At 44.6% G+C, this 15,939-nt stretch overlaps 1 protein-coding gene, 1 long non-coding RNA gene and 4 other non-coding genes across 6 annotated transcripts; all 6 read left to right on the top strand.

Annotated features, from left to right (window-relative positions):
- Nucleotides 1–1,256: 1,256 nt before the first annotated feature.
- LOC121324105 (stress-70 protein, mitochondrial-like) lies at nt 1,257–10,557 on the top strand. Its single transcript, XM_041265576.1, has 17 exons — nt 1,257–1,634; nt 2,998–3,056; nt 3,374–3,461; nt 3,984–4,165; nt 4,434–4,558; nt 4,651–4,724; nt 5,114–5,220; nt 5,511–5,673; nt 6,281–6,373; nt 7,044–7,253; nt 7,627–7,854; nt 8,034–8,138; nt 8,402–8,519; nt 8,692–8,786; nt 9,072–9,164; nt 9,631–9,771; nt 9,961–10,557. Exons 1-17 carry the CDS (start codon nt 1,542–1,544, stop codon nt 10,042–10,044), a joined length of 2,058 nt encoding a protein of 685 aa, XP_041121510.1. The 5' UTR covers nt 1,257–1,541; the 3' UTR covers nt 10,045–10,557.
- On the top strand, nt 6,513–6,716 carry LOC121325066. Its single transcript, XR_005951303.1, has one exon. It is a non-coding gene; the product is annotated as a small nucleolar RNA SNORA74 (small nucleolar RNA).
- Nucleotides 10,558–12,124: 1,567 nt separating the features above from the next.
- Nucleotides 12,125–15,706, top strand: LOC121323783. Its single transcript, XR_005951178.1, has 6 exons — nt 12,125–12,211; nt 13,264–13,471; nt 14,105–14,160; nt 14,543–14,608; nt 15,004–15,089; nt 15,512–15,706. It is a non-coding gene; the product is annotated as an uncharacterized LOC121323783 (long non-coding RNA).
- On the top strand, nt 12,652–12,855 carry LOC121325064. Its single transcript, XR_005951301.1, has one exon. It is a non-coding gene; the product is annotated as a small nucleolar RNA SNORA74 (small nucleolar RNA).
- LOC121325065 lies at nt 13,606–13,809 on the top strand. The gene has a single exon (XR_005951302.1). It is a non-coding gene; the product is annotated as a small nucleolar RNA SNORA74 (small nucleolar RNA).
- On the top strand, nt 14,817–14,891 carry LOC121325067. Its single transcript, XR_005951304.1, has one exon. It is a non-coding gene; the product is annotated as a small nucleolar RNA SNORD63 (small nucleolar RNA).
- Nucleotides 15,707–15,939: the final 233 nt, after the last annotated feature.

Raw genomic sequence — 15,939 nt, 5'->3', positions numbered from 1 at the left:
CAATGAGCTGTTTTCGACCACTGGCCTGCCATTGGCTGGATGTCCTTTGGGTGGTGGACCATCCTTGAGACACACGGGAAACTGTTGAGCATGAAAAACCCAGCAGCGTTGCAGTTCTTGACACATTCAAACCGGCGCGCCTGGCACCTACTACCATACCCTGTTCAAAGGCACTTAAATCTTTTGTCTTGCCCATTTACCCTCTGAATGGCACACATACACAATCCATGTCTCAATTGTGTCAAGGATTAAAAATCCTTCTATAACCTGTCTCCCCTTCATCTACACTGATTGAAGTGGATTTAACAGGTTACATCAATAAGGGATCATAGCTTTCACCTGGATTCACCTTGTCAGTCTATTTCATGGAAAGAGCAGGTATTTCTAATGTTTTGTACACTCAGTGTATATATGTATATAGTATATTATTTATATATCACAGATATCAAATGTGTTCTCCTTCTGGCTGAAATTCATTATGCATCGTTTTGTGTTTCAGTCATTGGTTTATGATGATTTTTCAAAACTCAGAAGTCTTAAGCACCGCTGGTCTCAGAATCATTCTCAAATTATAATGTCATCATCATATACACCAGTATACCCCTGCCCCTGCAACGCCACACTGCCCCCGGTGGATGTAACACATACTACATCAGCTCTGAGCTCTCTTCTTAGCCAGGGTAAGGACCCCTTTATGAACACTTAGAAACACCAGGACGTGGGGACCACGTGTAAGACGTTACCTTTTTTTACTTTGTTTTTCTTGGTCTAGCTACCTCAAATAAGACTATTGAACAAAAAATGAAAACATTGTGTAACTTTTGATGGACAACTGCAAAACATACACCTTTAATTATAATGGATGCACTACTAATTTTATATTTTACAAGTGTATATACAAAACGCTAAGCCATGCCCACTACTGCAACATGCAAACTCATCACCACAACTGGAGGAGCGACTGGATCTCCCTGATGTAACTCCCGGGCAACTTGCCCTCTTTTATTCATGACCTTCAGGGCGACGTGTTTTATCAGGGCCCGGGTTGACCGTAAATGCGCCATACAAAAAAAATGACTCGGAAAATTAAATTACGAAATGGTAAACAACGATTGCCACTCTTTGGGATAGCAGTTATCCCTGAGCGTGTAAATGAATGCGTGCAAGTAATTGGACATGCTGTTTAAAATCCTGCGCGCAGTTCGGCTCAGGCGTCTCTCGAGCTCCCCGGGCGGGTCCTGTCAGCTGTGCATGTTGCAGGCCCATGTGGTTCAGATAGTTCCAGAAGCAGAGCGACTCATAGGGTTGTTTCAGTAAGGTTTAAAAACCGTTAAGAAACATTAACAGCCGGGGTGCTTCCTCATTCACAGACAGTAGTTGTTATTAAAAATTTTACAAGAAAACCAGAATCGTATTTATATGCTGTTCTGTATTGTTCTTTTGTTACGACACAGAATAATAACGCATCTGTCGCAAAGAGTCAAACGAGTGACGTTCTGCAACCTGCCGTTTCCCTTGCTCTTTTCAGCTAACCCGCAGACATGATGCTAAATGCGGCCAGGACTGCCTCCCAAACTCTCCTGCTGACCCGGGCAGGCTGCACTAGGAGCGTCGCCTGTCTCGCCAAGAACAAGGTAAGGGGGGCAGTTTTTCCGAATGAAAGTGTTGAAAACGGCTCCATGGCAGCCAGGAGTCGAGGACAGGACTTAGAGAAGCTCAGCAGTAGTTGTCATTTTTGAAGAATAGCAAGTAGTCGTGATGACAGCGTCCTTTATAAAAAAAAAAAAAAGTATAGTAATTGAATTGAAACGCGAAAGTCTGTTCATTATAACTTGTTTAATGTTTTGGCAAAGAGAATAAAACGGGGGTGGGGGGGGGCATTGCTGTCGATTGAGTGAAGCGTGTAGGCTTATTAAAATAGTACTTTATCCCACTACAAGCTAAATTAATGATCAGTTTAAAAAAAAAAAAATAATAATAACGAAATACAGTGAATGTCGGTGAGGCCTCGCAGGAGGCTGGTTTAACACAACGTGACGTTTTAGTTCTGACGTACCGGACTGTACGTATTCGGGGTTGTTTGCCATTATGTCTGTAGGCCTTAACAGTAATTTCTGACTATTGACAATAAAAACACTTGTGTCGTTTTGAATGAATGTGTACACCGTTCGTCTGTTTTTTTTTTTTGTTTTTTTAAACCGTGTGTACTAGCAAGCGCCCCTATCAGTGTTACATATCTCGTAGTGGATTGTGTAACTTGCGCTACCTGCGTAGTAGTCATAAAACGAGCAACGCTGCGGATCACTGTTTCTTTATATAAACCAGCTTGCTTAAAACTTTGTTTGGTTGTAGTGTTTTCTTTTTTGGGGGGGGGGTATTTATTCATTCATTCATTTTTTTGCAATGCGTTTTGAGGGGTTGGACAATTGCGGCTAGCTGTGCAGAGTCTGTGTGACCTTCACGGCGTGTCCCCGAATGTTCCCTGAAAGAACCGTCTTCCTTTATCGTGATGTATTGGGTGGTCTTTGATGCCAAGGTTAAAACCCAGCGCCTTGTCTGACGCACTACATGCACACAGTGTAACCTATGATTATGTATGTATGTACTGTAGTAAAACAAAAAGGGAGGGAGGGGAATGGGAGCAGAAGGACGGGCCAATTTAGAACTGTACTACATTCAGTCCGTTAGGGTTAGGGGTCATTTCAATCTTAAACTCCGCAGTTGAATTCTCTCAGCTGGTCTGTCTTTCTACACCTATGAAAAAAAAACAAAAACGTTCAATTGCAAAACCAGAGCGCCCGCCCAGTTTTACTCAACGACATACCTTACCTGCTGAAAAGAATTTGTTGGAGAACCTGTGTTACGGGCAGGCTCGATAATGTGTATGCCTGTATTTTTTATTTTGATGATGAAACGTAAAGTCTTGGGAATTTAAATTACGTGTGTTGCCGTGGTAGTTCATTTATTTTGGTGTTTTCATGTATTTTTATATTTTAGGGATGTTGGAAGGCACTGAGTCAAGATGTCCTCAGAACAGTAACCAGACGTGATTATGCGTAAGTATATATTGTCTTTAGGGTAGCTTTTTAATTTACTTGTAATTTTATGTATAGATTGCATATGTTCTGTTTAGTTTAACAATTAAATACCATTGGGTATTGTTTTTGTTATACATGTTTCCATCGTTCAGCATTCTTTACATGCTTTGCTTTTATCAGAAAGTAGACGTTGACAGGCCACTTTGTTTACATTCTCCAGTGTGGGTGTGTAGAGTGTCCAGCCTCCCTGTGCCGCTCCACTAGCATTGCATTTAGCTTCTCATTCTAACAGAGTAGAGTCTGAGGCTGCAGTTGTCTCTCTTCCTGTGTTGCAGGTCAGAAGCAGTCAAAGGGTCGGTTATAGGCATCGATCTGGGAACCACCAACTCCTGCGTGGCAGTGATGGAAGGCAAACAGGCAAAGGTAAGTGCTGAGGAACAATTACAGGGTTGGCAACAAGACTCCCATTGCATAGCAGTTTGAACCATTCCCGGATTTACTATGTGTTTAAGACATACCTGAGCATGTTACCTATACACACTGGGGCTAATCAAGCTGGCAGTAAAACCTGGAATGGGTGAAACTGCTGTGCAATAAGTCTTATTTCCATCCCTGAATTAGAAAAAAAGAATAGCAGCTTCATTCACTCAGTATGCGACCTGTTTAGTCCTTGAGCAATGCTAATAAAAACAGTCCATGTAGACAAACTTCAGAAGTTCTTTTTTAGTGTCAGCCCATCCTCGATTTGCTCTAACCCTGGACCCCCAATATCTCTGTCCTATCTCTGTACTCTGATCGGACCCCCAGTATCTCTGTCCTTTCTCTGTGCTCTCTGATCGGACCCCCAGTATCTCTGTCCTTTCTCTGTACTCTCTGATCGGACCCCCTCTATCTCTGTTCTGTCTCTGTGCTCTCTGATTGGACCGCCTGCCCTTTTCCCCACAGGTTCTGGAGAACGCAGAGGGTGCCCGCACCACGCCCTCCGTTGTGGCGTTCACTGCTGACGGCGAGAGGCTGGTGGGGATGCCAGCTAAGCGCCAGGCTGTCACCAACCCCAACAACACCCTGTATGCCACCAAGCGCCTCATCGGACGCCGCTTTGACGACGCAGAAGTGCAGAAAGACCTGTAAGTGCAGAGCCGCTTCCTCTCTGTGGAGAATAATATTGTGTCAGCGATGGAAGTAAGACTCCTGTTACATAGCAGTGTCACCCATTCCAGGTTGTGCTACAAGCTTGATTAGCCCTAGTGTATAGGTAACAAGCTTGGGTGTATCTATTTGAACTCCTCGTAAAACCAGGAATGGATCAAACTGCTATGCAATGGGATGCTTATTTCCATCCCTATAGATTAACGTTAAGAACAGTGCTGTTTAACCTTGCCCTCTCGTCCACAGTAAGAACGTACCCTATAAGATAGTCCGTGCTTCTAACGGAGATGCCTGGGTGGAGGCTCATGGGAAGCTGTACTCCCCCAGCCAGGTGGGCGCCTTCATCCTCATGAAGATGAAAGAGACAGCAGGTGGGTGCGTCGCAGCTACTCGCATGTCTGGCAGATATTTTGCTGTGATTCCTCTTAAGCTGAGGGCGTGTTGTTGTTGTTTCCCTCTTCAGAAAGCTACATGGGTCACAGTGTGAAGAATGCTGTGGTGACGGTCCCTGCTTACTTCAACGACTCCCAGCGACAGGTGAGGAACACGCTGCTTACAACCAATAGGCTGGCCTTAGGCCAGTGTCTGTCTGTCTGTCTCTCTCTCTCTCTCTCTCTCTCTCTGTCTATTCCTGATGGTGTGGTAAATTTAAACTTTGTAAATTTACTTGGTAAATTAAATTTTGTTTTATCTTAATATAAATATGCTTCAAAGTCTTAAACCATACACAGTCATGTGCTGTAGCAAGTTCTGAAAACTGAAGCAGATTGCTGCAATGCAGAAAATGAATTGTCATCCTTAGCTGGATAGTAGTAGCAATATGATTGTTTTAGCAATGGTATTCATATATTTAACGTTTACAGCAGAATGGGATAAGGTTAGTAATCTGTTGCACTAAACCTCTCTCTCTCTCCTTTTTCTTCCAGGCCACCAAGGATGCTGGCCAGATCTCCGGGCTCAATGTGCTGCGTGTCATCAATGAGCCCACGGCTGCTGCTCTGGCCTACGGGCTGGATAAGTCCCAGGACAAAATGTAAGTGTGGCGAACAGGACCCTGTTGTGTTGCTGGGTGCACAGTGAATACTACAACGGGACTGCAAACGAACCACACCGGCCGAATGCTGGGAACTGTAACCACACTATTTAATATCATGCCTTTCTGTTCCAGAATCCATGAACTTGATAGAAGTTGTGGGTGTTCTAGAATAGGGGTGGAGCAAGGGCTGTTGGGTATTCTGGTTGACAGTGATGCTGTTCTAGTTTCTTGTGTGTGTCTTTGGTACCTGGTTGACCCTGCCTCGCACTTTTCTTGCCTCTATGCAGCATTGCTGTGTATGATCTGGGAGGTGGGACCTTCGATATCTCTATCCTGGAGATCCAGAAGGGTGTGTTCGAGGTCAAGTCCACCAATGGAGACACCTTCCTGGGAGGGGAGGACTTCGACCAGGCCCTGCTGAGACACATTGTCAAGGAGTTCAAGAGAGAGGTCCGGTTGGCAGACACGCTGTTTGGTGTTTTTTGTGCTTTCCTTGTTCGCTTTGGGGCTTAATCAGAATAAAGCTGATTTATCAGTTTGCACGCAAGCAGAGATAACGAGCACAGAGTTGTACACTGTAATGATTTTATTTCCCCTACCCATTTTGCCAGTACCTATACCATATTACAGTTAATTCTAGATTCCATATATATATATTATAGATTATATATATATATATATATATATAGATATATATATCTATATATATATATATATATGTTATGTGTGTGTGTGTGTATCATATACATATATTATATATACACACACACATATCTATATATATATATTATATTTGTGTATATAATATATTTATATTTTTTTTATGTTGGGTTCTTTTGTCATTGCATCTAATTCATGTAAAACTGTAAGTGTATCTGTAACAGCTAACTTGGCCATTTGCATTGTGTTTTTTCAAAACTTTGTAGGTTTTACTATAAAGCTGTTCTGTTCTATTTCTCGTTAGTTTGAAGGAGACAACAGAAGCAGTAGCAGACACACAAGTGAGTTTGTGTGGTAAACAGATTTACTGTCTGCTCACTTTCTTTCTCTCTTGCAGTCCGGTGTCGACCTCACCAAGGACAACATGGCCTTGCAGAGAGTCCGGGAGGCTGCTGAGAAAGCCAAGTGTGAGCTGTCCTCCTCCCTGCAGGTACGGCACCACAAAGGCACGTGTAGAGTAGCTGTGGCCGGACCACCAGTGCCTGCTGCTGCAACAGCCTTCCCAGCCCCTTCCATCCAGACAATGATTTATCATCCAGGAGGACTCCCTTAGTTCTTGTGGACCACACCCCAGCGGTAGTCAACTGTCCAGGCAGCTCCCCGTGCCTGTGCCAGTGTTACACTGCAGGGAGAGGAAGGCGCGGCCCGGTAGCCTGGCTGTGGGAGACACTGTTTTAGTGGCTGCTGAAGCCGGGCTGTGGCCGCTCTGTGCACCCTCTGAGAGTGGACTGAACCAGCTCCCCTGGAGCAGCCCTTGTTGGGGTGCAGAGCTGCAGATAGTGACTTGTGTGGGTGTCAACTTAAAAGTCAAAGTTTACTTAAAACCTGTGCTTGAGTATACAATGTTTTAAATATTCTAGTATATTATTGCATATGTATTGCATCTAAAAAGTGTGTGTTTGATTGAAAAAGTATAATCTGATTCATTATTAAAGTTAGATGCATTAAACTCCTACTCCGTATCTGCTTTTGATAAACATTCCTCGGCCGCAGCACTGCATAGTCAGCAGCGAGTGTGGCTGTAGCAGCGCTTCTGTGTGTCTCCTGAACTCTTATGGTGTATTCCCCATGCTGAGCTCTCTCTCCTTTCCCCCGCGCAGACTGACATCAACCTGCCCTACCTGACGATGGACGCATCGGGTCCCAAGCACTTGAACATGAAGCTGACCCGCTCGCAGTTCGAGGGCATTGTGGGTGATCTGATCCGCAGGACCGTGGCTCCCTGCCAGAAAGCCATGCAGGACGCCGAAGTCACCAAGAGTGAGATCGGGGAGGTGCTGCTGGTCGGGGGCATGTCCCGCATGCCAAAGGTAACGTCCTACTGCCAGCGCCATTCAGTGCCTAAGCTACCTGCACTGCGCACGCTTTACAGGTGTGTGGGTATAGAGAGAGAATTTAAAAACAGCAAGCAGCTTTATATCCAAGGAGAATCAGGATCCAACAGTATTACTCCTCGATCGCTAGAAATACTTAATGAAGAAAGAAAGTAACTGATAAATTAAAAACTCACTATCTTAATTATTACAGTAGTTAATTTTCAACATATTTACTTTTTTATATATCAATCAGAAATTTTACACTATCAGTTGGAACTCTCACTGTTTGCAGTTGACACCAGTTGTTCCCTGTTCCACTGGCTGGTGTGTGCGTTTGTGAATGTTTCTGTGCGCTGTACTCCCCCAGGTGCAGCAGACCGTGCAGGACCTGTTCGGACGCGCCCCCAGCAAGTCTGTAAACCCAGACGAGGCCGTGGCCATCGGAGCCGCCATCCAGGGGGGCGTGCTGGCCGGGGACGTGACGGACGTGCTGCTGCTGGACGTCACCCCCCTGTCCCTGGGCATCGAAACTCTGGGGGGGGTCTTCACCAAGCTCATCAACCGCAACACCACCATCCCCACCAAGAAGAGCCAGGTGAATGAAGTGTCTGATTTATATAGTGTAATGAAGCCTGCTGGAAACTCAACAGTGTTTTTTGTGATGTGCATTAACACTGAGAGGGGCTGTAGAGCTGCCTTGTGATTGCATTGGCATACTGAGAGGGGATGTAGAGCTGCCCTGTGATTGCCCTGTAACGAGTTCCCTGTTTGTAGGTGTTCTCCACAGCAGCTGATGGACAGACACAGGTGGAGATCAAGGTGTGCCAGGGAGAGAGAGAGATGGCTGCAGACAACAAGGTCCTGGGGCAGTTCACTCTGGTAAGTTGCCCTGTGACTCTGAGCCATGATAATACCAGCTTAGCCCTTATCGGAACAGATAGGGAGGGTCTGCTAGAAAACTGCAAACAAATCACTGTAGTTGCTGTATTAGTATTCTGTTCATCTTCGTAGGTCCCTGTTTGCTGTGCTGCTGTGGCCAAAATGCCCTATTAAATGCTTTTTAAATCATATAGTCAGCAGGGATTAAAATCAGCCCACCCCCTTTTTTGTAATGGTATTAACAATTGTTACCTTTCCCACAGGTTGGGGTCCCCCCTGCACCCCGCGGAGTCCCCCAGATCGAGGTGACCTTTGACATCGATGCCAACGGGATCGTCCACGTGTCAGCCAAGGACAAGGGCACCGGCCGCGAGCAGCAGAGTAAGCAGGAGATTCTGCACGGCAGACTAAAGTAGATAGTGAGAGCTCTGGAAAGAGAACCCCACTCAACACCGCAGATTTGAAGGAATTTGAATGTATTGAGACGGAATGGGAAATTGAAGCGACAGTGTCTGGTTCTTCGTGGCTCAGCCGCCTTCCTTTTTTTCCCCAGTTATAATCCAGTCATCTGGCGGCCTTAGCAAGGATGACATCGAGAACATGGTGAAGAACGCAGAGAAGTACGCTGAGGAGGACAGGAGGAGAAAGGTATGAGAGCAGGGGGCTCTAGACAGTTTGCTAAACTTGAACTGCATAGATTTCATTACAAAGCCATGATGCATTCAGCTCTACCTTGCCACGTCACTGAAAACCCAATCCATTTCTGCATGCTGAGTAACTGATTTGTGTAAGGTGTAATTTAATGTTTGTTTGTTTGTTTGTTCATTTATTTTTATTTTTTTTTGGGGGGGGTGTTTGCCATATTGAAACAGGATTGGGTGGGTGGGGTGGTAGCAGTGAGCCGATCTGGTCTGACACTGTTATTCTCCACAGGAGCGTGTCGAAGCTGTGAACATGGCTGAGGGGATTGTTCATGACACAGAATCTAAGATGGAGGAGTTCAAGGAACAGCTCCCTGCCGATGAGGTGTGTATGCCTCGCCCACTCAGCTGCTGTGGGGTGAATACAGGGATGGAAACAAGACTCCTATTGCACAGCAGTTTGATCCATTGCTGGTTTTACTATGAGTTTAATAACTCACACTTGACCTTGTTACCTATACAGTGTGGCTAATCAGGCTTTTAGTAAAACCTGGAGTGGGTGAAACTGATGTGCAATAGGAGTTGTATTTCTTTCCCAGCTGTGCAGTGGAATTCTTCTATGCCTTGCAGTGTGTTCAGTGCTGGCAGTGATTGGAATGGGGTCCCTTTCTAGACTGTGCTCCTATATATTCCTATTAAAGCAACTATTCCAGCTGCATTTCCTGATTCGTATACATTACATTGAGATCTGACTTCAGGTAGATTATGGGAACCAGTGCACTCCTCCTGTAATTACTGAAGGCCCTTGCTGTTGTAACTGTAGTAACGACGCCTCCTCCTCCTCCTCTCAGTGCAACAAACTGAAAGAAGAGATCGCCAAAGTGAGAGAGCTGCTGGCCAGGAAGGACTCTGAGACTGGTGAAAACATCAAGCAGGCTGCGAGCACCCTGCAGCAGGCATCGCTCAAACTCTTCGAGATGGCCTACAAGAAGGTAGGTACCCTGGGTCCCCTTGACGTCTCTCCTCGAGCTGTGTGGTTACTCTTTCTGTGGCACAGCCTTGGGGTTTTGCAGTGCCCTTCCGGATTGCTTTGTGTCATTGTCGAGCCTCTCCGGGAGCACTGTATAAGTACTTAAACTTGTTTGAACAATGTGATTTTTAATATTGTTTTGTATTTCCAGATGGCATCTGATCGGGAGGGCAGTAGTGGCAGTGGTGGTAGCAGCGGTTCTGGCAGTGAAGAGAAGAAGGAGGGGCAGCAGTAGAGCCCCGCACCACGCTGAATTGCCCTGGGGCATCCACACCTGGGGCAGGGGGCTGAAGAAGCTTGGGAAGGCAACGCTCATCTACTCTCCTGAGCGAATAACACGCACAAGTCATTCTTGTATACTGTGTTTTTGCAGTATTCTATACATGGCTGGTTTTTCTGTTCTCTCATAATTTTGTAATTTAATAGTTCAGAAGTATATCTTGTCAGCATTTTTAAAGATGTGTTTTTTGTTTTGTTTTTTTTGTCATGTTGTAAAAATGATAAAGGTGATAATTATGATACGTTATCTGGAATGGCATTTGGCTGCTTTTCAGTGAGGATAGACCTTGCTTTGTCTGGTCCTGTATTTTGCATACCTTTTGATTGAACTTAACTTATTTAAAACCACCAAAAAGGACTGTACTGGAGACAGTGTCAGTAGCATCATAAGGTGTGTACATTTCTGACACTGTCCAGGTCTGAGTCTGCAGCAGCAGCACCATCATAGTTACAAAGAAACAAGAAAAACTTCCAGATTTCTGCCACATTCACACTTGAGCACTCTCAGCTGCTGGAGGACTGCCCTGTATTTAAATATGCAGTTCAGGTCTATTACAACCAAGTGTTCCTCTTGACCCGTCTCAGTTACAACACTCTTATTTATTGTACAGTGTAAGAAATTGGATTTATTAAAATGATTGTAATGTATGAACATCTGTCCACTATATTAATACTGGTGGGGTCTTTATGCAAAAGTTTTGCTTAGTGTCTGGCTTTTACTAAAGCAGGGCTTGCCATGTCACAGTTTGGTGGGACGGTGTCTGGGATGCCTGTTGTGGTTTGTGCACAGTCTGGCCTGTGATCAGTTAATGTTCTTGTACTTGTGGTGTGTTTGTAAATTGCCAGGTAGAAAAAAAGGGGTTCTGTGTGTTAATCTCAACACAGAATAATATTCTTTACTTTCCTGTGATCCCTCTATCTACAACATTTTATAAAGACAAAGCATGTGACCGCATTTAACATGAAAGTGAAGCTTGTATCTGCGACAAGAATCTGTTTAAAAAATCCATGTATATAATGTGCCGTTTTCAAAATACAGAAATCACTACTCAGAAGAAAGTGTTTTTCAAGTGCTAAAATAATTCCGATGTGAGTGTTTAAAGTTAAAGATGAGCAAAAATAGTACCTGATCTCTTGAGTTTTAGTCCCTGCTGCACACTCTACGGGACCCTGAGCTGCTAAAGGTTCAGAGAGGGGTTGCTGGCTGAGCTAATGGCTCTGGTTATACATTAACATTGACGAGGGTGTCTGGGAGTTCAGCAGTCAGAGTCACATCGTATTCTTGTGCAACATAAAATAGTAAGTTTTTTTTTTTTTAAAATAAAATCTGAGATTCAAACTCTTGATTGTTTGTGTGTTACTTTCTTTCAAGAGGCCTGTCTCAAAGAATCCAGTCACACCTGCAAGCACGAGCTGTCCTTTCATAGGCAAGTTAAAATATGGGGAAAATGGGCTTGTTTATTTAGAAACGGATCAATATTAATCTCACACTACCTTAACAAAATTCACATCAGGGGCTCTAAATAAGTTCCACTGAACTCTACCAGTGGCATTGTAGTCCAGGGCATCAGGGCCCAGTGTTATAATGATGGCTTATAAATATAAATAACGTGATAAATACGGTGAATATACACTGGGGCTGACAACAGACCAGAGGCGACTGTGCTGTTACAGTATAGCTGTTATATATTAAAATGTGATATCCAGTGAGTACAGAAGATATTTATTTAAGGCTACTGTAGAAATCCGGTGTGCATTGCAAACTCCAGCAGCTGTTTAATATTGATTAGTTCATGCACATGTGCTCATATGAGCCTGTGTGTATGAAAGAGTGCTTCCTTCTCACCGCTGTGTAGTACTAGCTCGCAACGGCTCAGAGCACTGCAGTTATCACGCTGAGGACAAGAATAACGCAACTGCACCGCTGGAGTTTTTACATTGACATAGAGATCTCTTCCAACAAACCTCCGGTGGAGAAGACAACGCTCTGAGCGTATCCCACAATGCATCAGCGCTGTGCACATCCCGAGAGAGAACTCGATGGTGCAAGCTGGAAGTATAAAACAGGCTTCCGACGCGCTTGCTAGGTCTTGCTGATACTGGCGGATGGAGGTTGGTAGGAGGTTAGTATTTATGAAAGTCAATCCGCTTCAATCTTGGTTTCAAACGCATGTTGTTTATCGTCCATCTATTAAATGCAACGAGTAATTATATCCTCTTGTGACTGCGGCTTACCCGATGCGAGTTTGGGGATGTTTTGCCGCATTGTTAAGGAGGCACGTCGACTGCTAGGAATCAAAGCGTGTGTCCGTGTTACGATTATTCGAGACGTTTTTCGCTTGGGCAATGCCGTTTTACTTATCTGATTTTAGAAACTCAGTTAATACGAGTTGCTTTTATTTTTAAAATTTGGTTTACGGAGGCGGTCGAAAATTATACCCGCTAAAATGGACACTGGAGTGCGGCCAGCGGTGTTGCGTTGGGCTTAGTTTAGTTATGACCCCAAACCAGTTGTGATGATTCCCACAGAAATGTGGACCTATCTCTCGAATCGTGTTGTCGCCCCAGCGGTAGTCAGCTGTCCAGGCGGCTCCCCGTGCCTGTGCCGGTGTTACACTGCTGGGAGAGAAAGGCGCGGCCCGGTAGCCTGGCTGTGGGAGACGCTGTTTTAGTGTCTGCTGAAGCCGGGCTGTGGCCGTGCTTTGCACCCTCTGAGAGTGGACTGAACCAGCTCCCCTGGAGCAGTCCTAGTGTGGGTGCACACAGATACAGGCTGATAAATACAGGTTTGAAGGATTACATGCAATAGCAACCTTACGGCAGTTAATACTCTGATCTGGAATAATTGTCAGTGTCCACCAATTTAATTGACTGAAATTTAGTGTGAAGTATAGAATTTCACGTTATCCTGTTGCATCCAGTCGGTATCCGTTTCTGTTTAGTTCATTATAATCACATTTACAACAGGATGGATGGATGGCTGCATTAGTTGGCTTGTGCACAGTTATATCCATGCCATCAATATATTGAACAAGTTGTGCAAGTCTGTACCTGGACAATACCACTTCCCAAGTTCTTGTAGAGTCTATGGGTAACATGGTGTTTTGTTGCTGTATGCTTTTGTAAACCATTTCTGAAGCTAGTTTACAAGCTGAGGTCTCTTCTCTCCACACAGACTGGTGAATGTGACGCTGCCTCGTGCAGTGACCCGGTCCCTTGCCATGCTGACAGGGATGTCCCCTGGTGATCACTCCCATCCGCATGCATGCAGTATTCCATACGCTCTACATCACCAAACCGGTCATGGTTCACATTGACTGCTTGTGTGAGGCATGAGAAGACTGAATTTATAGATGGACTGTCTTGTTAAACAGATGGGGAGGGTATGTATTCATAGCTAGAAAGCTCTTACCAGAATAATCGTTTGAGCTACAATGCGCTCTGTTGTATTGCATGCCTTGAGTGTGATGGATGTAAAGAAAGCATCTCCGTTCATCAATGTACAAAGTTGTTGCACCCCAGCGGTAGTCAGCTGTCCAGGCGGCTCCCCGTGCCTGTGCCGGTGTTACACTGCTGGGAGAGGAAGGCGCGGCCCGGTAGCCTGGCTGTGGGAGACACTGTTTTAGTGGCTGCTGAAGCCGGGCTGTGGCCGTGCTTTGCACCCTCTGAGAGTGGACTGAACCAGCTCCCCTGGAGTAGCCCTAGTCTGGGTGCACACAGATGCATAGATGAAAAGATTTGCAGGACTAGTTGTCTTTCACAGAAACCTCGATGGCAGTAACAGTGGTGCCTTACCTGCATGCTTAGTTTTTTATATTTATGAACTCCAGGAAAACCCTCATTGTATTTGCAAGGGAGCTCTCCACATTAACTTTTAAACTTGGGCATAATGGATTGAGTGATAATAAAAATATGAAATGTCTTTTAAAAACTTAACTGCATGTTTCATGCATTGGACATAATGCAGAAACAGAATGAACACCCAGTTTCATCGTTTGTTTTCATGTATTCATCAGGCATGGAATGTGTTGGTGAATCTCTTGAGTAATGAGACGGCTGCCTGGATGCCCAGGTATAGTATTGTCAGAATTTCAAGAGCAGCTCTGTGTGACCGGAAGCTTCATCACTAAACCAAGTCTGTACTATCATAGCAGAGGGCACTTCCTCGCTGTTATTCTTTAATCTTGGGATATTACTTGGCAGGAATTTAGCACAGGTTTACTCGGCTCCTTTCCACTCTGACCTGACTAGAAGACCTGGGACACGGGTGCTATTGGGGACATTTTAAATTGTTTTACTGCAAACAAATCCATATATTTTGGTTTTATTAAACCCTTAATACTTTAAGAGTTGGAGTCTGTCTTGGTCTACATGAACTGAGAGTAGATGTCTGTCTTTCCATTATGGAGCTTCATGTGTTAAGTTCCCGTTCCTCTCTTCCTTCTGATTTTTAGGAACTCTGTTACTGAAAGGGAGCGATGCTGCTGCATATGGCTATTGACTGGGCTGACCAGTTCCAGGTGAGTCTTTAATCCCAGGTGTGAAGGGGCCTCTCGTTTACTTTGAGTCTCTTTCACCAGCCCTGCTTGAATGCCTTCAGCAGAGAAGGCAGTTCACATGTTGCAATGTAACAGAGTCTCCTGTGCATTGAATTCAACCATGCTGCTCCTGGAAGTGTATCTGACTGTATGAGGTGCAGAATGCATTCAGACTGGGCTGGGCTGATCTGTGCTATGATGATGCAAATTCAACACATCATTCTGATATTGCTGTGATGAGAGCACTTTCCAAGCACTGAGCACAGAGCTATACCAGGACATTTGGGAGGGGCGCATATGAATAGTTGCTCACAAAAATGATTAGCAGCAAATGTAGATTTATACACTAAAGTCTGCACTTCAAATGTGTTCATCAGGCACTGAATCTTCTGTAGAATGTGTGGAGATGACATGACTGCACAGTGATGGAGCTGCTCCCTGTCCTCTCAGCCTTCCTGATTAGGTATTGTGATCTTATAATATAAAGAATAGCTGCATGACTCCTGTATGACCAGAGTTCAGTGTGATTGAAGATTCAGATCCAATAACCAAGTCTGTACTATCATAGCAGAGGGCACTTCCTCGCTGTGATCCTTTAATCTTGGGATATTAATCGGCAGGACTTTGGCACAGGTTTACCCGGCTCCTTTCCGCTCTGACCTGACTAGAAGACCTGGGACATTAAAACTCTTGCCGCAAACAAATTGTGCAATTGCAGCATGGTACCATCTCTACATAATTGATGTAATATGACTTGCCTAATGTTGAGGCAGCCAGGGTTAGGCTGTGTTTGTGTTCATTTTAAAATCATTTGAGGATGTAATGTTATGAGAATAGTCTACTATTACAATATAACCCTAACCAATCTGTTTGTCTTGTCTGCAGTTGATCAAGAGACACAGAGGCTGAAGAGCGCCCCCTTGCTACACATGTAGCTGCTGCTGTGAAACCATTCCATGTGTAGTGCTGGCTTTGGTGCATAATCCAATATGAAACCATGACATGTGTAGTGCTACGCTACATAATTGTAGCGCAAAGCAAATTTAATGTGAATGTTAAACATTAAAGCTACCGATTACAGCATTGTGACTTGTGTTCTGTTTTGAGTGATGGTGGTATCCTTGTTTGTAATGTATTTGTAATATGTAGGTTAACATTGGATCTGAGCAGGCATGCTGTTTGCTGCTGTCTGGCTTCAATATAAGCAGTGTGCATTGATGTGGTGGCCTGACTTGATCTGAAGGGTTTAGTCCTCTCCTTGTCAGTGCATTGTTCAGTGTATTGCATTCACCCCAGTTGGTATTGCTTGGAAA

The sequence above is a fragment of the Polyodon spathula genome, chromosome 12 (genome assembly GCF_017654505.1).
Source record: "Polyodon spathula isolate WHYD16114869_AA chromosome 12, ASM1765450v1, whole genome shotgun sequence".
NCBI lineage: Eukaryota > Metazoa > Chordata > Actinopteri > Acipenseriformes > Polyodontidae > Polyodon > Polyodon spathula.
Note: the sequence above shows the minus strand (reverse complement) of the source record. Positions and strands in the feature narration are given on the sequence as shown.